This window comes from Anopheles stephensi, chromosome 2 (genome assembly GCF_013141755.1).
Source record: "Anopheles stephensi strain Indian chromosome 2, UCI_ANSTEP_V1.0, whole genome shotgun sequence".
NCBI lineage: Eukaryota > Metazoa > Arthropoda > Insecta > Diptera > Culicidae > Anopheles > Anopheles stephensi.
In genome coordinates this window covers 70,164,087-70,189,567 of record NC_050202.1, presented here as the reverse complement: position 1 = coordinate 70,189,567, position 25,481 = coordinate 70,164,087, and the positions used below count along the sequence as shown (strand labels likewise).

General features: G+C 44.1%; 2 protein-coding genes and 1 long non-coding RNA gene across 4 annotated transcripts; 1 reads left to right on the top strand and 2 right to left on the bottom strand.

The window, feature by feature from the left end:
- On the bottom strand, window positions 1-11,772 carry LOC118504585. 2 transcript variants are annotated; one of them, XM_036039234.1, is made up of 3 exons: window positions 11,531-11,605; window positions 10,972-11,090; window positions 1-2,532 (listed from the first exon to the last, which is right to left on the bottom strand). In XM_036039234.1, the coding sequence occupies exon 3, from the start codon at window positions 2,262-2,264 to the stop codon at window positions 189-191; it is 2,076 nt and encodes a 691-aa protein (XP_035895127.1). In that variant the 5' UTR covers window positions 2,265-2,532; window positions 10,972-11,090; window positions 11,531-11,605; the 3' UTR covers window positions 1-188. The 2 variants fall into 2 exon arrangements, with proteins under 2 accessions (XP_035895127.1, XP_035895126.1); XM_036039233.1 differs by having other exon boundaries at window positions 10,972-11,772.
- On the top strand, window positions 2,478-5,104 carry LOC118504588. The gene is made up of 2 exons (XR_004905320.1): window positions 2,478-2,577; window positions 3,249-5,104. It is a non-coding gene; the product is annotated as an uncharacterized LOC118504588 (long non-coding RNA).
- A 585-nt stretch (window positions 11,773-12,357) lies between the features above and the next one.
- On the bottom strand, window positions 12,358-23,646 carry LOC118504584 (transient receptor potential cation channel protein painless). The gene is made up of 6 exons (XM_036039232.1): window positions 23,064-23,646; window positions 22,786-22,971; window positions 13,910-15,779; window positions 13,557-13,687; window positions 13,370-13,470; window positions 12,358-13,295 (listed from the first exon to the last, which is right to left on the bottom strand). Exons 1-6 carry the CDS (start codon window positions 23,106-23,108, stop codon window positions 12,866-12,868), a joined length of 2,763 nt encoding a protein of 920 aa, XP_035895125.1. The 5' UTR covers window positions 23,109-23,646; the 3' UTR covers window positions 12,358-12,865.
- Between the last annotated feature and the right edge of the window lie 1,835 nt (window positions 23,647-25,481).

Here is a 25,481-nt window from a genome sequence, read left to right as displayed (position 1 = left end):
TTACCTTGCCATTTACAACTTTTAGGGTTTGAGTTTATTTATCAGTTAAAGCTGCTGCATACAAAATATATATATACTTATCTATCTATCTATCATTGCTACCCATTAGACGAGTTTCAGAATATATATATAACGATATCGATAACTTAACGACGTAATGCTACAGTAACGCTTCACCGGACCGGATTCTATTCAGAATTTTTGACTTCATGACTAACCTTCTTTTTGCTGCACACTCGAACGTCACCCGGCTCATTAGGAGTGTCACCCTCCGTCGTTGCACCATTGCTGTGCGGTGCGCTGATAACCGGCGGGTCTGACTTTGCGGAAATTTCCGTCTCCTCCGGTACCGGATCCGACGGTAGGACGAGGCTGGCAAGTTTGGATCGTACCACCGAGTAGCCTTCGTCCTCATCACAGCTAACCGTGGAACAGGTCGAACAGTCGGACACCTTCCGTTCGGGTGTCCGCAGTCCACACTGGTACTCGCACCCGTCCAGCGCACTAATCGACGACCCGCAGTAGTTTAGATTGCTGCACGACGAGGCCGCACTTATGTCCGACTCACAGTCGGCCGAACCGCGGCGTAACCGGTGCCGCCGGAAGTACTCAATTTCCTCCAGCGTGATGCCGCACATCGTATCGTCCGAGTAGTCCGATACGACCACTGACGGTGTTCGCACGTAGCGAACACCTTCGCCTATATCACTGATGTAGCTTTGGGCAGATTCGCGCCGTGAAACGGACGTGCTCGGTGGACAACCGAGCTGCTGGTTTTGCCCGGACTGATCGGACGTCCCATTACCATCTGCGAGCGGTAATTCAATAAGCTGAGCTTCCAGAATCATCTTGCTGCGAACCACCGTTGGACAGTGGTCGGTAGGTGCTGCCGTCAGGCTGGGTAGCGTGGACGGTTCCGGAACTGGTAGTAACGCCGAACGTAGCGGAATGTCCGACACACCGAGCGTAAGCCTTCGCACCTTACCGACGGTAGCGATCATCTGTTGCTGTTCCTGCTGGCTGAGATCATCGTCCAGACCGAGGGCGGAATCCGAGCTGGACGAACGCGTTACCTTGTCCCGGTTCTTCATCGCGTCCGGGGGTGGTTCTTCCTCCACCTGCAGCGGGCGTTCCTCTTCGTCACTAGAACCGTACGGGCTGGGCTGTGTGCTACTGCGCCAACCTTCATCCGACTGGGCCGGGCTGGAGCTTTCTTTCGTGCGGCTAACGCGTACCGCTTCTTCGATGGACTGTGCCGTACTGGTGCGCATGCAGTCACCCACCAGGTCTCGAGCCAGTGCCGTCTTCGTACGTGACAACGCTTCCAGCGATACTGACGCAGGTAGCGAGGGTTCCTTGCGTATGTCACCTTGCTGTAATTTGCTCCCGTGCGGCCCATCTTCCTCCGTAGCCCGTCGCCGGCGTTCCTTCGCCGACGGTAACGCGCCCTTATCTAATCGACTTTTATCACCGTTCCTTACAATACTGCTCATAAATCTTTGCACTTCAGCCTCCTTCTGGCGGATGATGTTTGCGTACAGTTCGATCAGTCGCTCTACGCACGGAAAACGGATCACTTCCGTCTGTCCCGACGACCATGCGGGTTCGTCCCGCTGATCGGACCGCCCACCCACAATCGCTAAGTCGCTTGTCTTTCGGGCATCCAAATCCAGCAGTTCCATATCCCTGAGCAATGCATCGTCCAAGCAAAGACGACTGTAGACGACCGTTTTTCGTTGACGCTCGCGGGTTCTATGTACACAGGCATCCATGCCATCTGAATTCACCAGCTCACCGGACCGATTCCCTAGCCGACCGCCCGTTCCACCGACGCCCATGGTGGTGGTCTTATCAGTACATTCGTTACGGTTACCGGTCACAGTCTCCCGGAACCCAACGACCGCTCCGGTTTCGCCCGACGGCGGGCTCGATCCGCGTGTGATGGGACAGCCCCTGTTGGTGATAAGCGCGCTATCGCTCGCTCGACAAGTGTTTGCTGTCACTTTGACGTCAGCAGCAGGAGAATCGGACCTGGTGCATTCAAACTTTCCAATTAGGCCGCCAACCACCGTACCGCCCACGGTACGGCTTGTAACCGCTACCGGGCGAGGCCTTGAGATTTCCCCGAGCGCTGCCACTCCCGCGCTGGATAACGATGACGGTGATGGTGCGATTGCGGGCGAGGACAATGTTGACTGGGCCGACGGTTCGGTCGCTGGTGCGGAAGTTGACGATGGTGATGTTGGCGGGCACCTGTTGGCCATTGCCAGCACTTAGGGCTTGAGGGTGTGCGGCTTCCAAGCGCTTATCTCGCTGATGACGAACGCGGGACTCATCCTTGTCGTATCATCGCGACCACTTGTCACCTTCGCGGTAAGCCCTTTCCGATGAACTTTAGTCACTTCGTTTTTGAAGCATTCAATCGACCGTTAAGTTTACGCATCGCCCTGCACGAGCTCATTCTCGATCAATTACTCAACACCAAGCAATCGAGCAATGACGCTGTTGTGTCGTTGATGGCGTGTTGGAGATCTGTTGAAAGAGAACATTAAACAGGGATAAGGGTTAGAGCTGTCGGTAAGTCATAATTTAGAATAGGATTTAAATAGTTTAGCATTTAAGTGCGATATCATTACTGTGCACGTTTAGATTCATCCTGAATTATTCGTTGAACTAAAACGAGAACATTTATACAATCTCATTCAAGAGCCGTAAGATACCATAGAGATCTAAACCTTCAATAAGCATTATATCATGACTTCAATTCGTTGTTACAATCATGGGTTGGATAAACAAAAGTGAAATCGAAATCAGATTGAAGAGAAGATTTAAACTTTTGTTATCACAATTTGGGGCATTTTTGTTAGGATCTTACGGCTACGTTTAGTTAATTTATACAACTTAAAAAAAATCTCTTTTTTTACTGCATAAGAACGGCCTGATCGTATGTCTAGAGGCTTTCAATTTACTTAGTATGAAAGTCTTAACGTTAAAACGGATGAAAGTAGTCATTGTTCGTAATGTGAACTCTTTCCAACCTGATGTTTCTATGCAATATTTAAATTATTTAATTGTACCATATTTTTCTAATTGTTATGAGGAATAAGCTTGAAATTCTACTTTAAAATACTTGCTCAACAAAATGGTTTGTTTGTATGATACAAACAGAGTGTTTACCTAATTATTTTCTTCTACACCAATACGGCCAAGCCGCTCTTGTTGAATAAAAAAAGCAAAAATTTCTTCAGCCAAAACTGTCTAACAACTGCTTGTTGAGTGAAAAACAACAACATTTTCTTCTCACTCTACTGAATCGGATCTAACGGTTACAAGCAGTCGGGTTAACGGCCCTCGGAAGAAATGCTTCCCATCGGCAGCACCATCGGCTTCAAACGGTGAGCTTAAAGGCAGCATAAAGCTCTCGCACAAAACAAATCCTCTATCTTCACCTCCATCCGTTTCATACCCTTGCCACTTTCGTACCACTTCCGATACAGCTGTTTTGTAAAGGGGAGCAAAAATGGTGTGCCCCCTTTTTTCTTCAACACTCACGCGGAGTCTGCCCGAGACACTCGCTGGATGCACTCAGAGATTGAGTTCCGCTCATTTTGCCAGTGCTCTTTCGAGCTCCACACGCGAAGAGACAGATCGACGCATACATATGGTTCACCCCGTCATCCCCAAAACCATGTGGTGACGGTTGTTATACTTGGCCGACAGTACAACCAGCATAACACAACGTAACCACACTCACGACGGCTTCGTCGTCGTTGGACGCACCTCTGCGCGAGCGGTTCTGGCAAACAGCACAGACGATGATCATGTGCACACCGATGTAGGTCAATGTTTTGCACTGACGGTACAAACGTGGGCAACAGCAAAGTGGAGAAGAAAAAAAAAGCACACAGTCATCTAACATGACTAATCAACGACGAGGAGAGAAAGGTGGTACGAAACACCTTTGGTACGTATGCGCGTGGCTACAAACAAACCAACTGCAATGTATACCGTTTATTAGTGTGTGCCATACGAAGCACCGTATCCGATGATAAACATTGTTGTAAATAAAGGCAAAGAGGTGGTTTAATTACAATATAAGTTATAATTGTATAGCATTTACAATTTAGTAATTGTTGAGCGCGCAACAGCTCGCTTGAATGGATTGAAATTAGAATCAGAAAAATAGATTTTTTTCTTTTCCGATATTTTTGAATAATAATTTTGGAAAATATTTCATTGCAATTTAACTTCTTTACAAAATAACATCAATCTTAGCTTCTCAATATTTGAAATTAAAATAATGAACGTTTTTCAAATGATTGTCTGGCGTATGTACAGTGCGTAACATAATTATATACTTTTAATCTATTTTAACAGAAGGGCATCGAATCCCATCCAGACTTCCTGGACTTTGCCAGTAGCATACAGTGCTATACACAGTAAGTCTAGTCAGTCTACTCTAGTAATCTATATCATGGCCTAGCAGATGGTTAAGACTAGAGGCAGAACATTCTCACAAAAGGTAATAATGTTTTCTTATTTCTTATCGAATTTCATTTCTATCGAATTTAAACGATTTTTTCCCGCAATTGTTTAGATTCTTATGTTTAGTATGTGTACTGAGGGTTAAACTACATATAATGACTCACATCCCAACGGGTTAAGTTACACTGTGGTAATGATCCGCTAATATACTACATATCAATTATTTGAATTAAGTACACAACATCCATAAATCCATTCTCTATGTTTTCAAAACTTATCACAACATCATTCAAAACCTGTTACAACATTTTTCTCAGATTTTTTTTTCCATTAAGGGGAAGTTAGATTCTTCCCATTCTTTAGCACTACAACCTCGAGAGGTCCTGGCCTGCCGTTACTGACTGAATTGTACCAATAGCTGGATAGTTTTTCTTGCGTACGTGTAGTCCATCGTGACGGGATTTGATATCCGGTAATCTACCGAAGATCGATGGTGCTACTAGCTCGACACCGAATCGTCCTAAATCTAGACCCTTCAATGGTTTTCTGCAACATTTCAAACTGTCAAAAATGTGTTTTATTAAATTATGAAAAATTTAAGATATTTTCCAAAATCTCAGCATTGTGACTATTTATTCAGTTCAAAATATGCAACAAAAAATGGAAGCTCAAAAATGTCTAGAATAATCAAGCAGCACCCACAGTGAAAGGTTCTAAAACTTATGTTACGCACTGTATCAAGAGAACTTTTTTGTTGAGTCGTATCCATACATTCATTTCAAAGGCATACATTGAAACTGACAAAATAAAATAATCAAAAATACCTTGCCCAATATGCTTCACCTATAAAAAAAAACTAATCCCATCGTTTCCCTCCGATAGGTACAATCCCACATGTTCGCGCACAAATCGATCACGACCAAACCGTTCGGTCGTAAATTCCCCATTGTTTATATGATTTAAGATTCAATTATCCACACACATTTGGAAGAAATACAGATGTTACGGGTTGCGTCTTAAGCGAACCTTCGCCCCGTTTTTGCGAAACGATGTTTATTCTGTTTTTGTTGTGATCCGTTCCCCTCGGCCCGCCCGATCGCTCCTTTCCCGTTTGTCACAATATTTACGACCGAACGATCGATTGGGTTGAGCGATCGAATCAATGGGACAGACCACCACCCAAAAGCGGTAACGTAGCGGGGAGCGCAATGAAATTGAAAATAAACGATCCACGGACGGCCCCGGAGCACTCCTCTATGTACGGACGCGTAACGATTCCAGCTAGGTGCCCAGCTGCCCAGGACGTCGCCCAGCTGCGCCCCATTCACCTGAGCGCTCGGGCGTACGCAAAACGGCGCAAAGTATACTGGCCTTTAAAATTCAATTTTATTGACCAACCAAAAAGCACACGGCCCAACCACAGTGCCAAATGGAACATCTTATAGGTTGCTGTGCTTTTTTTTATTATTTCACCCATTGGATAGGTTGTTGATTGTAATCTGTCGTATTTCGTTATGGGATTGTATCGCGACAAACGGAGGGCTGGTGGAGGAATCGTTTGTTTGCTCAATTTTTAGACGACCCTCACAACTTTGTGGGGGTGGGGGGGGGGGGGGTGAGAATTACGTTGTCGTTACGACAGTGCAACGCCTTTTGTGATGGGTGCGGCCAGAGTCCAGGGGTGAAACGAGATGCACTGGAGATCACCGTAAACACTGTCCCATATACAACATCAATTCAGAGAGTTCCTCGCTTCTAGGGGATTATTTTTGGATTTTGGAAAAAAACATAACAATGAGGAATGTTAAAATTGAATGTATACAATTCAATTTGCCGCTTGTACTTTTGCTTGGAACAAAGCAAATGTTGCAAAGAATGCTACATACATTAAATCCTGGAAGAGCCCAGAATTCCCATTTCAGATTTATGCTCTCTGCAGTAAGCAGATGAAAGCCACCGACATGACGACGAATCCTTTCAAGAAACCACGCAACTCGTCTTGTACCATGCACAATGCTCTTCCCCGAATGCCTAAATAGGTCAATGCCGACTGTTGTGCATCGTGTTCCGCTTACGATGTCGCACGTACCATCGGCATCATGCACCGATCGCGACATTGCGAACATGAATGTATGATAATCGATTTGCTGTTCCCCACAAAACCCACCATTTGCATATACAGGGCCGATTCTTTCCCGTCCAGCATTCGCCAACATGAAAGAAGCAAAGCATAACAATGTGCGGGACAAATAAAACCGGTCATTTTATTCTCTTTTCGGTTCCATTTTCGGAAGCAACTGGGCAAGCTTTTACTTACCGCTAACCAGCTTCGGTAACTCGCCCGTTGACAGCGAAGTGGCAGCAACAGGAAGTTAACGAATGTGCCACACGCAATCGCACCAACTGCGCCCATGCACCAGCCTTCGCCAAGTATTATTGTCGGCCCCGTTGCCAGACTCGGTGCCAAAATGCACGAGAACGATAAACATGTGTAGCGGTGCGAGAGTGCTTTACTTTGCTCGGTAGCCACGCACATGCATGATGATCGCGGGGCTGGACAGACCGCGTCGCTTAACAGACGACCGGCAATCGGGATCGTTAACTTTGTTATAAAGTGGTTCGAAGCAACGAGGCAAAGAACCCACCCGCAATTTATCTATTGTGCGCGATCTTTACGCCTAATTGTAATTTATTCGTTAAGCGGATCGGGGTTTAGTGGATGGTGTTAGGTTGGGGCAGCAGCTCGTCAGTGTGTTGGACTTTCAGCTGGTCACAGTCCACTGACCGGTGGCATAGTTCACCCAACGTGCCGGGCATGGAATCTTGAAGTGTCAGTTCCACTTAGTCGCATATCATCACATTAGGTTAGGAAGAACCTTCGCAAATGAAGAGATGTTGATGATCACCCTGGTCCAATAAGATATCTAAAATAACTGCAAATGATGTATAAAAATCAGCTAGCGTCTCTTCTAACAAATTATGAAACCTATCCCTGCCTTAACATGCAATTCTTCAGAACAACGGTAATAAGATAATATATTCTATTTGGTAAAAATTTGAAAATATTAAATTATAATTTACTTCATCTTCTTCCTTGGCACTACAACTTCGAGAGGCCTCGACCTACAATTTCTGGCTATCTGTGAGTTAATTTTACCCACAGAAAAGTAGTCACCCGTACGTAAGGGCTTGGATGGGATTTGTACCCCGATCCTCAAATTATAATCTAAGGCTCTGCAAATTTGTAGCTGTAGTATGCCTTCGGAATCTCATCATGATCTATACTTCCAAAAAAACTGGCAACTTTTTGCAGTATGTTTAATACTGTTTTCAAGGTCTCCAATTCACTATTCAGATTAACTTGTCTCCATTAGAGTAATAAAATCTTTGTAGAATGATTTCGTAATTAAAACAAAATTCATCAATTACAGTAAGATACTTTATAACTCCATTTTATTTAAGGTTTAAATCAGCAGCAGTTTCAACCTTGCCATCGTTTAAGGAATTTCATGAACCAGATGAGGATGCATAGACACACTTGCCGAATTTACTTTCGTAAATCTGTACTTCAACATTCCCTAGTATAATAGAAAACAAAAAAATCAAAGAAGGTCGTGCTCCTGAACTACAATCTCCAAAGATATTGTCCTTCCATTACTGGTTTCCTTGTCTTTTTTAACCTGTAGCTCGATAGTCAGTCCTGTGTACGAGGAGACAGTCCAGATGGGAATCGATATTCGATTCCGTCGGGAGACGAAAGGTGCCTTTGTTGCCTCTACCGCCAGGGCCTCGTCTCCACCAAACGATAACCAGGACTCCAAAAAGCCTGTAGCTTAAGATTTGAAAATCGAGATATGAGTAAGTGTACCACACTCCTATCATGCTGTACTACAGCCGGTGGAAGCTTCTACACCTTATGCATATTTACAGCTAGCAATTTATAATCACACTACCACAACGCCTTTGAGACATTAACTCTGTCCAAAGTTGATCAACATTGTTTAGTCTTTTTTTTTTCGAAAGAAAGATGTTTTGCAAAAGTTTTGGTTCAAAGGTGCCTACTCAATTGTGAAGTTTTGGAGGTGATATATAATTCAAGATTGAATAGTAGAAAGAAAAGAAGCAGATTGGTTTGTAATATCTATCTTTTTCAGTATTATTTTTTTGTAACTTCAGATTATGCGTCGCAAAATTTCCAGAAGGCTAGCCCAAAACATATCTGACCTAACATTATGAACAGTCATTTCAGTCGTTGTACACAAATGTTTCGTTTTGTATTTTAGCAAGGGAAGGAGTTGGAGAGGGAAGGAATGGAAGGATGGGGAGTTTTCTCATTGATGTCAGTGTACATGCAAAACCTTCGTATTTCCTTGCAACAAAACGGCTGCATACGTCACGACACGGCGTGTGGCATTGTGACACCCATTGTGGCTCGGCGATCGGCGTACCGCATTAACATATCAATTGGCGATTTATTATGCGACACCACCACCTGCTCGTAACGGCTGCCAGGCGGCAAGTGCACCGTGGGGAGGTATGGATGGAGCATCGCACGCCCAACCGTCCCCCCAAGTCTGACGAACCGTTCTAAAGCCGCGATCCGGACGATATGGCGATACAATCAACACTGCTAGCGGCTGGTACAGTACCGAAACGTCTACGTCCAGCGTCACGTGCGTAAGCCTGACAGTAATGAGCAAAAACGTAGTGCGAGGGAAAAAAAGCACACACACCGAAGAAAATCCCTGCGAAAACGATCGACGACGGCAGGTGGTGTTAAGCGGTTCGCAAATTAGCGGCTCGGGAGCATCATTCGGGAGGCAGGGAAGATGCACCCACAGATGTTGTTGGTGGCACAGGTATCTGGCGTCCGGTACAAATGAGATGCTGATGGGTTGATTGCAAAGAAAATGACCGTATTTTTTGTTGTTGTTGTTCATTGCTCTTTGTAGCACAAACACACAAGACAAGGTGGCATATAACGAGCCAACCGATTGATGAAACGTCTCGATCGACATTTTGCTACACGAAACTTCACTAAAACTACTTGATGCAAAGTAACGTCCCCATTAGCGAGCTCGGTGTTGATGATTGACGATCGCTGCAACCTTTTGCTGGCAGCACGCGGAAAGGAAGCGGTAGAACCAAGACCGGCTACACCACTACACACCACCGACTGCGAATGTGGAGCGTGTGGATGCTGTGTGTTCAAGGATTCTTCGGAGGATCGTGTCCCCTTGCTCCCAGGCCCCACTTATGCCACGCGTCTTCCACATTCAATCTTCTCACCTTCTTCGTTTCCTGTTAGCGCCGCCGCCACGGGTCTCGCCGCACCGATTCCCACAATAAATCCGATCCAATCGATCGTCGAACGTGTCGCGGTCGGCTTCGTCGGAATGGCGAAGGCAGGAAATGAGGCGGGGTGGGAATGAAGGAAGGGGGGAAAAATCGGCACGGCCAATTGGCGAGCGAAGTGGAAGTAATTAAAGTCTTCACCTGCCTGCCTGCCCGCTCCCACCAACCGCACCATCAAGAGTGTGCCACTAGAGAAGCCTGACACTTGGCGAAAACGGTTCACGAACGGCACCGCAAACATCCCCCGGCACCAAAACCGAACAACACACGCTGAAATCGGATACAGCCAGCGCTCCGTGATGCTGTGTGTGCGCGGCGATGGGTGTCCACAGACGGTGCGACACAGGGTGGTTCGCCATTGCTGAGGTGGTTCCAAAACCGGTGACATTGATCAGCAGGTATCTCGCTCGACGCGTTCGCGTGTGTCGCTGGTCGTGCGTATGTCCTTTTACGGAGTCCCCCTGTCTCGAATATGATTAACGCATTCGGGCAGCCTTTCGGGTGGAGGCGAACAGACATCACCACCGCGTACACCATACACGCCACATTTTCTTCAGCTGCGCCTGGGTGCAGGGCTTTGGGTTGAGCACCAAAAAAAAAAAGAGACCAACATGCACAGGCGCGCAAGGGAAGGCTGCTGGCATCTCCGGTGGCCAGCATGATCATCATCATGCATCGTACTCGCAACCGATCCGAGGTAAAGGTCAATAAAGGTTGCAAGAAAAGCGAAACAGAATGAAGCGCAACAACAACAAAAAACAGGCTCGGGAAACAACAATGCACTTTCAAAGAGCATCATTGATAAGCGGCTGGTGCAATGGCGTAATGGCGCTGTCAGCATTGATTTTGGTAGTGTTTTTCACCATTTCTTCGGTGGTGGCTTCGTATGCTTGTTAGCACTGCTAGTCACTAGAGTTTGATGCATTCAAGAGGCAGGAATGGAATTCGAGATCATTTGAAAACATTCTGCTGCAGAATCAGACTATATGCTTTTCTCATAACTCCTCTGAATCTGAGCACACTCATCTTAACAGTAACACCAGACAGGTGATTTGAAACCTTGATGTGGCATCTCGGTCAATACATCCGAAGCCAATCAAAAAATAGCACTCCAACAAACTAGAAACCTACCTTCTTGAGGAATGAAGAACTATATCCAGCTGTATTTTGTTTGCACTAACTCAGCAAAACTCCGCTGATGCACACACTGGTGACCCCGCGGCCCTTTCGTTCACACAAAACCACCTGCACTAACAAAATATAATACGATATTCACGTTACGTTCTAGCACCCGGACCACCGCTTGAAACACTTGCAAAAACTACATTCACTCACTCGTCACTATGGTTGATTGAATTCACAGACACGGTTGCGTTGCTTCCATTTATTGCGTACTGCACTGAAACCGACACATATATTCACTGCTCTTTTTCTATTTTTCAAACCAATTTTTCCCCTGCATATCACACACACGATTCATCAACCCTCGCGGGAAATTTTAGAAACTTTCGGATTTTGAACGGACACTTAATGCCTCCCCATCAACTAGTCACAACACTCACGAAGAAGAAAGGCACATCACTTCAGATCACTTTTCTAGCTGGGAGCCATTTCACAACCAAGCACCGTTACTGTTGTCAAATCGCAGCAGAAAGATGGTAGCGGCAATGGTTCGCACTTAAGTACTAACCGCGCATAATTCCCACACTGGAATCGCACGACCCGGCCCGCCTTGCTGAAGCACGTGCATCGAATCCGATGATTCGAGTATGAAAGAAACCAGAAGGGATCGTACCAGTGCTGCAAAACCGCAATCGCTCTCTGAGTGACTGTGCTGGGTGCTTTTTTTTCTTCTTTATTTTCTTTTCTTTTTTTTCTTGTAACAACCACTCACTAACGCGGATTGATTCGCGCTCGCGCGCCCCGCGTCGATCAGCTCTCCGGCGCATAATCTCTCGTGATTCGATTCACACACGCGATCGCGCACCGTGGGATGGTCGGGACAAAACAACGATCATCAAGTTTTTGTAAACAATTTTAATAAAATAAATTTGTGTAATGGAATTCAATGTATGTATAATAAATTCTTCATATTTACAATAAAATATATCTAACATCAAAGAAGTGTAGAGCGTAGCTGGTTCAATAAGAAAAAAATCCAATAAAACTGTGTAATTCATAAGAAAGAGTGAAAAAGAAGGTTGACCTTTGGTAATGTTCTAACTAAACCCTTTCAAGCAGATGTTGTTAATTTGATTTCCTAATGAACTAGGGCTTTGTCCTCCTTTTAATTATTTTTTTTTATAATTACCATTATAAATATTAATTATTTATAATTTCCATTATAAAATTTAATCTTTTAATTTCAAAACTAATTAGCAAAGTATAGTATATTTCTCAACAGCTTTCTCATTTTTGATCACAAAAATGAAGCGATAAATCTAGCCTTACAATTAAAGCATGGACGGCTCGGTCGTATTGCCTGTTGTGATATTGCTACCTTTTCCAAAAAATATATTTAAACCATTAACAATTTATTTCACGTTTAGCAACAGTTACAAACGTACGGTTGGTTAACACATCAGAACGATTTTTTGAAATGCCCTTAAAAGTCAATACTTGCTATTGCTGTATTCACTTGCGTACATGCATGTTACAACAATAAAAGTTTGCAAAGATTAAAACAAACCTGGGTATACAACGTTCAAAAACTGGGTTCTTATTTTACCACAAAAGGCACACAGTGGTGGTGAATGCTTCGATCCGACTTACATTAACAATCGTGAGATATGAAAACATGAATTTGTGAAAAAAAAATTCATCATTAATAAATGTCGTCGCCATCGTTGATGTATGTGAGCTTAAAGTTCGCGTTTGAGTTAAGTGCGATTAAAATAAATTAATTAAAAAGCCAAAACATTAATGCAGTTTAATGTTAATGCGTGCGATGCGTACGATGAGTCACTGTACGCATGTATAATTTAAACATCAACTTACAACCCGTAACCGTAGGAATGCGCAAAACCTAAGACTTTGCCTGTAACATGGTAATTAGTGATTGTATTTGGTTGCCGAGATCTGTTTGTCTTTGAAACATTTGTTCAATATTTTGCTCCATACGCGACAACCGGTAATCGATCGAGCCTACGTTCTGTTGCCGTGAGTGAAGAATCTCCAGCGCATACTTCACTATTTTACCGTCCATATTGCTCAGGCACGGCATAATGCAACATTCGGTGCTGTACTTCTGATTGTGCTCCAGCAATCGGTCGTTTTCCAACTTATTGCCCAGCTCGAGATTACCCTTCTCCACGTCGTGTGTGTACCGTGACACTAGCGATGGTATCATGATCGTATTCGATTGGTTTGGCTTCACGACAATGTACTTGAGCGGATCGGCGTTCGAGAATAGCTGCAAACTGTTCGAGGGGAATATCCATGCCAGTCGTTCGGTTCTAGGTTGTCAGCGAAACGAAAGTAAACGTGTTAATGTCGAAAAACATCTGCACATCAGTGAAGACACACTTACACGCATCGGATTGGTTTTGATGTCTTCAGCGCATTTTCGTACTTGTTGATGAGAAACACCTTCTGCGTAATACCGATGATTTCTGATTCAGCTTTGATTGCCTGTAGATGAAACAAACGATTGCATTGCAACATTCGTTACTTTTTTTCCATACACCCAGCAGTCACAAGCCCGCCATCACACCTACCGTTGTATCGCTAACAGCAAGACCATTCATCAGGTTGAACAGTACGATCGAGACGAAGAATAAAAACAGTGCAAAAATAACATAGCTCAAGCTCGACTGTTGGAATTTAATGTTCGCCGCTTCGAATTCACCTGAAAATGTAATAAAACACTTTAGAGGCTAGCGAACAATAGGGGGCTATTTATAAAAGTTTCGTATGCGCAGCTGCTACGTCACGTTACTCGCCGTAACAATATCGATTTAACATATGCGTTCTCATGAACACCTTCCTCGTAAAGATATATCTCATGCAAAAAAATAAAAACAAATCTAATAGGGGTTTTCCCATTCTCATGCATTCACCGGTTACTCACCAGTCAACATTACTGCTATTTTCATCAATGCAAGCGGAACCTCTTGGAACTGATTGAACTGATCGTCATCAGCGTCCGCTCCACCTTGCTCGGTAACGGTTTCCCCGGTGCTCGTCTCCACCGATTTAGCGCTTCCGCTCACCCGGAACAGTGTGTAAAAGCTGAACGCAAATGCAAGCAGTATGATTGAATACAGTACCAAGCATTTGAGGAAATTCTTCGACACCGTTTTCAGCATAACCATGTGCGTGGCGATGGACAGTACAGGCAGCGTACCGATCAGCAACGTAAACTCCAACGCTGACAGTAGAATAACGCAGGCCGAGGCGACACGCCGTGTTTCGTCGCCAAACTCTCGCATCAACACCGCACCAGACGCAAGGATGAGCAGCACCTCCATGCCATTTTCCAGCGATCGGACGTACACGCGCATGTTCAGCAAAAACTGGATCAACTCGCGTACGATCAGATATATCCATCCGGCCAGCGACACGAAGTAGAAAAACAGCTTGAACGGTGCGTCCTCCCGTCCATAGCAGAACACAACGTACATCGTAAACGAGACGAAGAATATCGTACAGATGACCAGATTGATGTAAAAAAAGCAAATTAGCTTCAGCCACTTCAGCAACAAAATGCTTGATATCACAGGATGCCGGAGCAGTCGCTTGGCGCTGGACGATTGTGCCATCCGCACGATCGGTTGCATCTCGTCCTCGTACGGTAGCCCAACGAACGGTACCTGTGCCGGTTTGGCATAGTTTGGTTTGTGTGCCGGTGGTATGAAGTTGGAGAAATCTATTCTCACTTCGTAGTCCTCGTCACCGGGCTTCCGATCGTTGCTCGTAACGCACGAGTCCAGATGCTTCTCCAACAGCAAGGAATCCATATCGCTGATCGGTGACTCTCCGAACATGTTCTCACCCCCGACGTAAGCACCCTTGGCAAGTAGCAGCTCCTGAGCATGATCGATCTTGTACTTCACCGCGTAGTGCATTGCAGTGTAATGTTTCACGTCGATTTTGTCCACCTCTATGCGGGGATCTTTTAGCAAAATGCCCATACTCTTGAAGAAGGGACACTTGTTCTTGTCCTTGTACACGTCAATTTGTTTCACCAGCAACGAAAGCAGCGGATCCTCGTTTATCAACCACACCTCAGTATCTGGTATGATTTTTAGCAACATTTCAAGCAGCGGCACGTTTCCTCGATTACAGCACATGGCCAACAGTCCGGAGAGTAGCGCAGGCTTTCCGGTAAATTTTCCACCCACGATACGGCCCTCCAGGAGCTTCAGCGCAATCATCTGCTTCGCTTGGTACACCGCGTTCGACAGCAGATCGGTAAAATCTTCATCCCGTAGCACGTGACCTTCATTTTGACGACTGTATTTCTCATAAGCCGTGAGAAACTCATCTTCCGTTCCAGCTACTAACTTGTTCCGCAGTATTTCCAGCGTCACATTTTCCATGTCGATTTTTGGGATTATTGTGCCGGGAAAGTGTTGCTCGATCGCTTTACGTGCTTGTTTCCGGCGGAAGTCTACGTTCACGCTGTAGTTTTGCAGACAGTATTCCAATATTTCCTTCCGCCAACCGTCGTTACCAGTGACGAGTAGCGCTATAGGCGAGACACTATCTTCGTTCGTCGCGTTAATGTTGGCGTGGTATTTTAATAGCAGCTTAATGCACTCAAACACTTCCCTCCAGTTATCACCATTGATCTGCTCAAACAGTAAAAACAATGCCGTTCGATCTTCGTACTTCTGGTCGACAGCGATGCGCGGCAGTTCAAGCAACTCCGAAAGATTGTCTGTATCGAAGGACAGGGCAGCCAGATGAATGGGGTACTCGTTGGTCTGAGGGTTTCGCTGTAATGAATGAAAAAATGAATGAAACACACACCCACAACGTTACGAAGCGTGTTTGCAATTGTATCTATGGAAACGAAGTCTTTCAGCTGTTGTTTTGTAAATACGATCCCTCTACCCGACAAAGGGTAAATACCCAGCGAACAAAGCTACCGGCACTCGATTAACCGTGCGTCACGAACTGTTGACACAGGCAGACGTTACATGTTGAAAACAGACGTTACATATTGAAACAGCTCAGCATTACCTGCTACCGAATCAGACTATGAATTGATCCAAGGGCTGCAACTCGGATTCGAATAAATAATTAACTGTTTAAATATTTATCAAAATATCCGTAACATTCGAACAAAACTTGTAGCGTATTAATAATAAATCCATCCATCTGTGCAGGACGTCTTTTGTAAAAGTAGAGATCATCGACAAAACAAATACTGGCCAAGCAGACGTAAATAACTCGTCTTCATTACCGGGAGATGGTTCAGGTACAGGTGGGATTCGTTACCCCGTCCCAAAGTGTGAAAGACTGTCGCCGCTTACCTTAACTACAAGTTTTGCTTTTCTTCGTTTGGCACAACAAATAGTTGAATGATTAAGCCATTTCCCCTATTGAAGCTACAATTGTTTTTGTCAAAAAGCTTTTAATTTACCTCATCAAGCGTTAGCTCTAAAGTCATACTGGAGAGTTATTATTCGTGAACCTATAAGCGGATTTTGAATATTCTAAAGCTTCATACTATTCTGTTAAACTCACAATATCCCCAACTATCCCAAACAATCTGTTCTTTCTGTGAGCAGATCCGCAGCGTACTTCCCTAGCACGCTTGGCGAATACCAACAATCTAATTCTTGACACGCTCTGAATATTTTCGTATCGTCTATTAATCATTAAATTACTGCTTTATCAATAAGATTTAGTATGGGAGGTCTGTATGGTGCTTTATGTTTTTTTTCTGTTTTCCACCATCATAGTTATCGATTAAACCTTTCCCCAAGACATCGTTTGAAGGTGACAATATTGCTTTCTGAATTTAAGTTTTGTTCTTTGAAAAGCCTTATCATTCATGCGTAACGTGTCGAAGCAGCAAGAATATTGATTTTTAACGAGCAAATGCTAAAAAACAGTGTTCCTCCATTGTGTAAATAACTCTGTCGAGTTATTTATGTGTTAAACAATTTTTATTATTAATTATTAAGAATAATGACAGTGGAGAGTATAAAAAAATCATGCAATTCATGAAATATTTTTAATCATGTTTTGTTTTAAATACCATTAACCTTTTTTCCATTGCTTGTAGTTATGTTTTAGTTTCATCTCAATTGGTTTTTAAAATCTATGTTTAAAAACTGATCTATAGTCGTGCCATTCTTTCGATAACAGCTTGATTTAGAGCTTCCTTACAATTAATTAGCATAATTACTACATCCTTGTGAAGTATGTAACATTTTTTTCTCTCTCCTTTCGCCGTCTGCCTTCTTCATCCACCATCGTTCGAAATGCTGTTAAAATTGTTCGATTACTTCTTTTCAGCTGATCATTTGCCCTTGGCGTTCCGACTGCCGCTAAGAGATGCTCTATCCCATAATCTTCGCAAAACGTTTATGCGAAACGCAAACGCAACGAACAGGTGTATGCTGTTCCCCTATCCGTGATTGCTCTGCTGGTAATCCAAACAAACTTCATACTTCTTCTGACATTTCTATTACTGGCCGCGTGTTGGTCGTTCTCGTTGCCTTATGGATCACATTTCCATTTCCTTTAACCGATTCAGGAAATGGTGCCACATGATCTAAAAGAATCATTCTGAATGGTATCGGTGCTTTGAGAATTGGATGCAAAAATCCATCCTGTTCTCTTACCCATGTCGGGATGCAGACCGAACGCCTCTATAAATAAATTAAATTTAAAATTTCGGGATAACCCAACACTTAAGTCCTTCTATTAACCGGAAAAATCGATGATTCTCTGTCACGTAACTTTGACGCACCTGACGATCCTCATCGCACGCTGGTTCACTGTTTAGGGAGTCTACAAGAAAAAAGCTCACAAGACAATCGTCGTTTTCCTATGTCCAACACCAATAATCGATCCACTATCGATACTTCTAAGTCTTTTAAAGGAACCTCCACTGGTGCCCCTCGCTGGAGTCGCAAGAAATATCGAGCAACACGCGAATTCATTTATATTTTCTTACTCGCATCCCTCACTGCAGCGCAAACAGTTCTAAATACAAAATTTCTTCCAATCAAATAATGTCCAAAACGTCCTACATTTTTAACTCCTAACTGTGACAATTCGCTTCTGTCGTGTTAGTCTTACGACTGTAATAGCTTAAAGGGTACCATTTATCCTACGTTTATTCGCATCTTTATTTAGTAGTATTAACCGCAATTATGCTGAAATTTTTCAAAAAATCTCCAAAAACTTCCAACTAAGCCCCATGAACTGTTGAATCGCTTGTACCGCTTTCGGTACGGAAGACTCTTCCAACGCTTTCGTTTTATGATTCTCTTCTTTTTCTTTAAAGAATTGGCTTTTTTCTACATTTATAGTAAATCCTTCCTCGCCTCATATGGCTAGTATCACCTCTAATTTTTGTGACACTGCATGGCGTTTTTTCCCCAACTTTAACGTACCCAATTCTCGGTTCGTTTTTCCCCAATTCAGCCTAAAACATTTTGTCACCACAAGGACGTACTTCCTTCTCGTGAACTCATCCTTTCCTTCTCCCTTCTCACAAACTCCGATGCGGTTATGGCCGCGTGAAAGTTCTCTGCCTCGTTGTCACTCATGGTTTTCTTCGTCAAAACGTCTTGCACTTTCGAATTGCGCTTTCTGCCAGCCAAAGCTCCAAGATATCTTACCGACGAAAACCACCAAATCGGTGTTCCGTCTACTGTCAGTTCTGTGGCTCAGGGGAGGGATAAGAAATCTTTTACATCGGTGCGGAAATATTATCGCCTTTGTTTTACTCAGGTTGATTTTCATCTTCCAGTCTATTGCATAGCGAAGCAGAACGTCCAGGCTAAGCTGCATCCTACTTTTGAGCTCAACAAGTCTTCTACCTCTTACCGCCACGGCTGTATCATCTGCGAACAGAAATAATTGGCTTTTCGCAAGGGAGACTAGGAATGTCCGCTACGAATAGGGTGTAAAGGATTGGTGCTAACAGACTTCCTTGAGAGACGCCTGCTGGAATATTGGTTGAGTCTGACAATGCAGAGGACAATGACAATGAAAATCTTCAAAATGTAGATTTTGAGATTAAAACAGATAACAGCTTGCGTAGCAACCCACCATGCCATACATTATCAAAAGCCTTTTCCACATCTAATAAAGTGACGGCTGTTGAAGTGGAATCCAATTTGTTTTGCTCATCACAATGCTTGAACCTGAGAAGCTGATGGACAGTAAAGTGCCCTGCGCGAAAACCAAACTGCTCCGGTCGCATAAGTTCAAGCTCAGAAACCCATCGCTGTAGCCGATCGAGAATTATCCTCTCAAAAAGCTTTCCCAGCGAAGAGAGCAAACTAATTGGCCGATAACTTTCCGGAAGCGTGGGATCTGGAAGTGGCCAATTTTAAGACATCTGTTGAAGATATTCGTGATCCGGCTGAGGGGAGCCTTCACCTGCAGATGTTTGTTGAGGATGTTGAAAATCCCATCAAAACCAGCAGCTCTAAAGTTTTTCCTTCGTCCTATCGCAATTCGTCCGTCAGTGGAGGATACTTTCTCTTGGAAGGGTTAGTGTAGGAACAGCGGTTTCAATGTGAGTTAAAGTGGCAGCTACTGCCGTTTCATATCTGCAGACAATATCAAGTACCCTGCAAGTGCGCACTAGCGAACTGCCTAGCAAACGCGTTACTTTTCATTATGGGAGTGATCAGTGTTCCCCTATCAGTATCTAAGAGAGCGACTGGTTTCGGTTTCTTCTTTAGAACCTTGGCCAGTTTCCAGAAAGGAGGAGACCTATCGTCTAACCTCTCGATAAGATGACTGAAATTTTCATTCCTAATCACCTTAATCCGTTCTGCTATCAGTCTGGACAATGCTGCAGCAACTCTCTTATCATTCTCCTCCTCAGTACGGTGAGAAAGTCTTCTCAGACGGTTTCGTTTCGTTAATGAGCGATATAGTGTATCGATCAATGTTCAAGGACACACCTCTAACTGTGCACTCTTTGACGCAGGCTGTTTCTGCAAATTTAATGGCTAGCTCAAGTTCGGCGTTCGCTTTGTCGATGTCAGAAACGGTTTCGATCTCTGTGGAGAGAGTGTTGTTGTCCACCAGTCGGCCAAAACGATGCCAGTTGACATTATGGTACTCTTTTCGACGACGGACTGGTCCTCGAGAGATGGGGCAGTTTAACTCTATTACGACCGGGAAATGATCCGATGTGATCTCGACGTTGGAGAGGAAAAGATCTAGGGTACTGTGGGTACCGCTAATAGTTAAACTCTACAGTAAGGAGCGGTCCGGTGGCCGAGGCGATAACGGCGCCGGTCTTCACACGGCCGGTCCGGGGCTCAATCCCATGGGATCAGCTATGCTATGGGTGAAAACCAAGTCACAGAAAGCCAGAAATGGCAACACCTAGTGACCAAGTAATTCCTGCACCGTCAGCTGATGCTTCGCACCGGACCGTCAACAGCGTCGTCAGCTTACCCATCGCACCGAACCTGCACCAGCACCGTATGCATCGAATGGCTTTGCAACCGAGACGCTGAGTCAGCACCACCTCCGCTTTCCATTCCAATCCAATATCCTATTCCAATCCACCCAATCCACATACATGTATAAATTGTTGAAATAAACCCTCTCTCACTCTTAATTTGACCAGAAACCAGTCGCGTCTACGTTCATCCGAATCAAACATTTTTTAACTAGTGCAAGGTCAATGTTTTGCCGTAGAAGAAATTCTTCGAGTGGAATTTTCTTCGCGCATATCGAGCGGGCGTTCCATGTGACAAAACGGAGCTTAGCAGCCATAGCGAATGGCTAGTTCCGCAATAACGGCAAATTTTTCATGACGTGAAATGCCGGTTGCGATTTTGACCGCTGATAGAGGCTTTCAGGCGCAATCTGCTGGATCGATTGAGAACGTTTCAGAGTCGTGCTGTTGCGAGCGCATCGTTGTTTCATGGAGTTCTCGAGTTTCAGTTTCTCGTTCCATGACCAAAGGCCTGGCAGCGACGGCATTGGATAATGTGGCCTTGTCCACCTCGATGGGTCTCCCAAGAGACACGGATGCAGTCGACAGTGCGGATGCAGTTCAGAGCAGCCATGTTAATGGTGCCCTTGATGAAGTCTACAAGGTACAGGCACATTTGCTGCGATGGTCTCTTCGTTGTGCTTCGTTATTTTATGAACCAACAGAGGCTCTAAGGCTTGGTCTTTAAGGGCGGACATTACTTCTTCCTCAAGAAGATCCGTAAGTCCACGTAATACCGCCTTAAACGGTTTCATAGCACGCGTTCTCGTGTTTCGACCTGGCTGGACAGAATATTCATATAAAGACTACTTATTTTATAAAAATTGCCCGGTATTCCGGACAGCTCGGCTCCAGTTGGTGGTATGGAGCATTCACCACGATCGGTGTATGCGTGAGGTATGCATTGCTCTTGATTGGCCTGTTGGCCTCACCAACCTGTTGGCCAGTTGAGACCACTCAAAGTCTCAAAGATCTAAGTTTTGACGCTTAGATCGAAAACTGTTTACAAACAACAGAAGCAGCTGCATCGCACAATAAGGATACGCTGGTGTTTTCACGGCACAAAACAATAAATTTTATCTAACAAAGTGTTAGCAAGAGTACAAGGATCATCAAAATTTCACACAATAGCAGCTGGAGATGTTCAAGGATCCGGTACCAATAGCAGCACCAGCTAAAAAAACAATAAACATTTCCTACCTACACTTCCAAAACGTTCCCACAGCATTCTATCAGTTTGTATGGGATGCGTCAACCTCTATCCTATATAGACTTGGCGACCACTATCCGGATAGTTACCCTAGAAGTCCATTTCCCTGATCGAGGGAGCTTAAACGCTGGCCCGCTGGGCTAGATGCAGCATCTTTATTTTAGCACCGTTTGGATGATGTCGGTGCGTGAGTTGGTGTTTTGACCGATTTCGAACGTCCACTATTTCGAGAGCCAACTTCGATAAAGTCATCCTCACTAACTACTGCCTTTTTCTTCTTTTTGCCTTGCTTAGCCATATTTGCTAGCACTTTGTCACTTATCAGTATGGGTTATCACTATGATCTGAATGCGTTTTGCTTTGCGCGCTGTAAATGGACACGTCCGTTCGCATCAAGTGTTAAACTCGGGCTGCCACATTCTTATGTAAAATTGTTACCTTTTTATAGCCATTATTTAAAAATTATTTTCACATGTAAACAAAGCTACGATTAAACAAACTTAAACCACCTCACGTCAGGCAAAGAAGTATCCATTTTATGAACGCTGTGATTCAGTAATCGTTCAAATCCATGTCTGTGGCTCTTCAACATCTTCACATACATCTTGAAACGCTTATCGTAGCCGTAAGACATTTTGTTTGCATTTAGCCACGCTATCTCTTATTCTGGATCCACTTTTAGCCAATGATCAATGTGCTTGTATATCGCTTCTATTCGAATCTTCTATCCACACACCGCAGGGAAAATTGTTAGCTGCTAGTCACGTTTTCAATGTTCAGCTTAATTACAAATTATTTAGCACGATCTCCAGGCCAGAGCAAACACCCTTTAGGGTTTTTTTAGGTGGCAAATGAACAAATGTTTGCAGCTGTTCCAAAACGCCGCCATCGCGTAGATAGTATTGTTTACTTAAACCACTGCTTCAAACTCAATCGCCACTGGTCGTCATACTACCACACCCCATCCCAAAAAACAACAACAAGTGCAAACGGCAAACAGGCAGGGTTTAAAGTGAACTAACAAAATGTATCGCACTTCGAATATGTACAAATCATAAAATGACCTCACGGCCATCATACGCACCTCTGACACGGCTGCTCCACGATTCAGGCAGGCTCTGATGAATTGCTTTTTGCCGGGAGTTTTGCATGCTAATTCGAACGCCGAGTATGTTGTGTCACGATCGCGCAGATTCACGTTCGCCCCATTATTCAGCGCCCGATTGAACTCGGACAGATCGTTCGCATTAAAACTTGCAGCGAGCGCAAGCTAAAAAGAAGGAAATGATTAAAAAAATGTAATGTAAGGCGCATCTAATCGATTGCAAGGCAGCGATAAAATTGCTGAATAGCGTGCTTTACCTGCGGGCTGTTAAGGCTCAAATGCTGGAACTTTAGAGAACTCATTTCGGACGATGGGTGGAAGAATACCACAGGGCAAATATCTCAAATTTGGAAAAAATGACACCAGCGGCTGGGCTCAGCACCGGAACGACTTCCGTTGTTGGACGGTTTCGGACACACAGTAGTTTGGAGTAATAATGGACTAGCTAGGGCGACCGACGAAGCGGTGACGAAACTGGTGGTAGCGACGCGACAGGAAAGGAACCGTTCGCGACGCGACGTTCCATATGTGGACACGGTCCACTCAATTTTATGAGTCTTCCATAAGCAACCAACACCACCACTTGGACACGATCACGGCACTTTGATTATTGTTTTAAGGGTTTTCTCGTCTAGTTTCACTCAATTTCTGCAACTTCGAATGATTTCACAGCTTAAGCATTAACGCGTATATCGCACTGACAAACGTTTAGAATGTTGTTTTGGTGCTACTGCAGCTATGAATCAATGCAAGCCATTCAAGGGAGTTTCACTACTCCAGCCAGTATGGAAAGCACAGTCTGTCTAACTGAACGGTCGTCAAGCGAATAAACGAATGTATACAACGAACCCATCTGAACCATGCCAATCGTACCACCATGTGGGCAGGAAATGTGACCAGCGAACGATACTAGCGCCCATGTGTGCGTGTGCGATTGTACACCATGTATTTCGTTGGTGGCCAACATAGCGAGTAAATGCATCGATTAGAGACCGAGCTTGGAATAAAAGAGTGGGCCTCAGATATCTCAGTTTCCATTGAACGAGGAAAAAAGTAGTTTGTCAAGTTTTGCCACATCCGTGGATGCTGCGTCATGAGTACGGCGCGACTTATAGGGACACGGCGCGCAAGGTACAGGGTTGCTCAGGCCGGTTCAACATTGTAACTCTGCTTGTCAACAGCTTAAAACGCTAATCCTACGTCCAAAGTCTGAATAGCTAACGGAGCTATTTTATAAACACAATTTTTATATGCTGTTTATACTACTTGGTTTTGCACTATACTTACCGTATCATATAAATTGATTCTATGAGTTTTGGTGGTCCGGGAGGATGAAGGCGCGGGACTGGAGATGGAATCCCTTCCAGACCCCCATCCCCGTAGGCTGTACTGCATATCCGGCTACGGGTAAAATCAAGTCAAAGAAAGTCAGAAATGGTAGATTTTTTGGATTTATAGGAACAAGGAAGAAGAAGAATGCTGTATGAAATGGAACTGCAATAAAATGTCACGACATACACATCTAACAGACTTATCTTTAAAAGTTTATTGAAGATTTAAAAAGAAAATCATATCAAAACGTATAGTTAACGGTTAAAGTTGTTGAGAAGGGCCTTGTGGAACTGCATCTACAATGCCGAATTAGCGTTTTATGCTGTTGACATGTAGTGTTACAATTCTGAACTGGCCTGAGAAACCCTGTAAAACTATCCCAACAATACGATCTTCAGCCCACGAACCGCGGTTCACATTTTGTTTCCCCGTCTTAATTTGTTCCTTCATTTTTTTGTCTCCCCCTTTCAAAGGCCTTCCATTCCAATGCGCGATACGGGTATCCCGCTTTCGGGTTTAACCGGATGGGATCTTTCACTGGATAAACGGTGTGTGCGTCTCGCTGTTTACGTCATCATTTCTCACTCATGCCGTATGGCGATCCCACTGCGATCAATGTACACAGACCTAGCTTAATCGACGAGTCAGCCCCATTAGTCTTATCCGAAGCTAAATAATTCAGTTATTGTTTTCCAATTGCTTTAAAAGGATTTGTCATCAATACGGCCAGGCCGTCCTTTATGAATAAAAAGCAAGTATGCACTCTAATTTTTGTAATATTTGTTTTTGTGTTTTGAATCGTATGCAAACCTGTTGGATTTGTTGTCATCCTTTGGTGGTACTCTTGATTTTCAAACGGAAGAGTTTTGGTGCAAAATCTAACGATAATTCAATGGCATCTTTTGAACGCCTAACAGTATGCAATACGTTTAACAAGGTGAAATAGCTTGATGTGTTGAGGATGAATGTTTTTAAATTCTTTACAACGTTTAGTTCGCACGTGTTTGGATCGTTATGCGTTTTATAATATGGTTTACTTATAATAAACTGCTGCAAATAGTTATGTTCGACGTAGGTGTAAAATTTGCAATACACGTTGCACTATTTTATAAAGTTTACGATTCGTACGGCACTCCATTTTCGATGCGAATATTGGTTGATTCTCCTTAGCTGCAAGCGGTGTAGAAACTCACAATAGCATTGAAATCGCTTGAGGGTACGCCCTTTTCCTGCATCGAGGACGAATACACTCCTGCTCTCGCTTTGATTTGCGAGTGCTTATCAGTAACATCCCTACTACCGTGTATTAACGGTTTGCGTCAACCAATGTGATGTTTCTTACA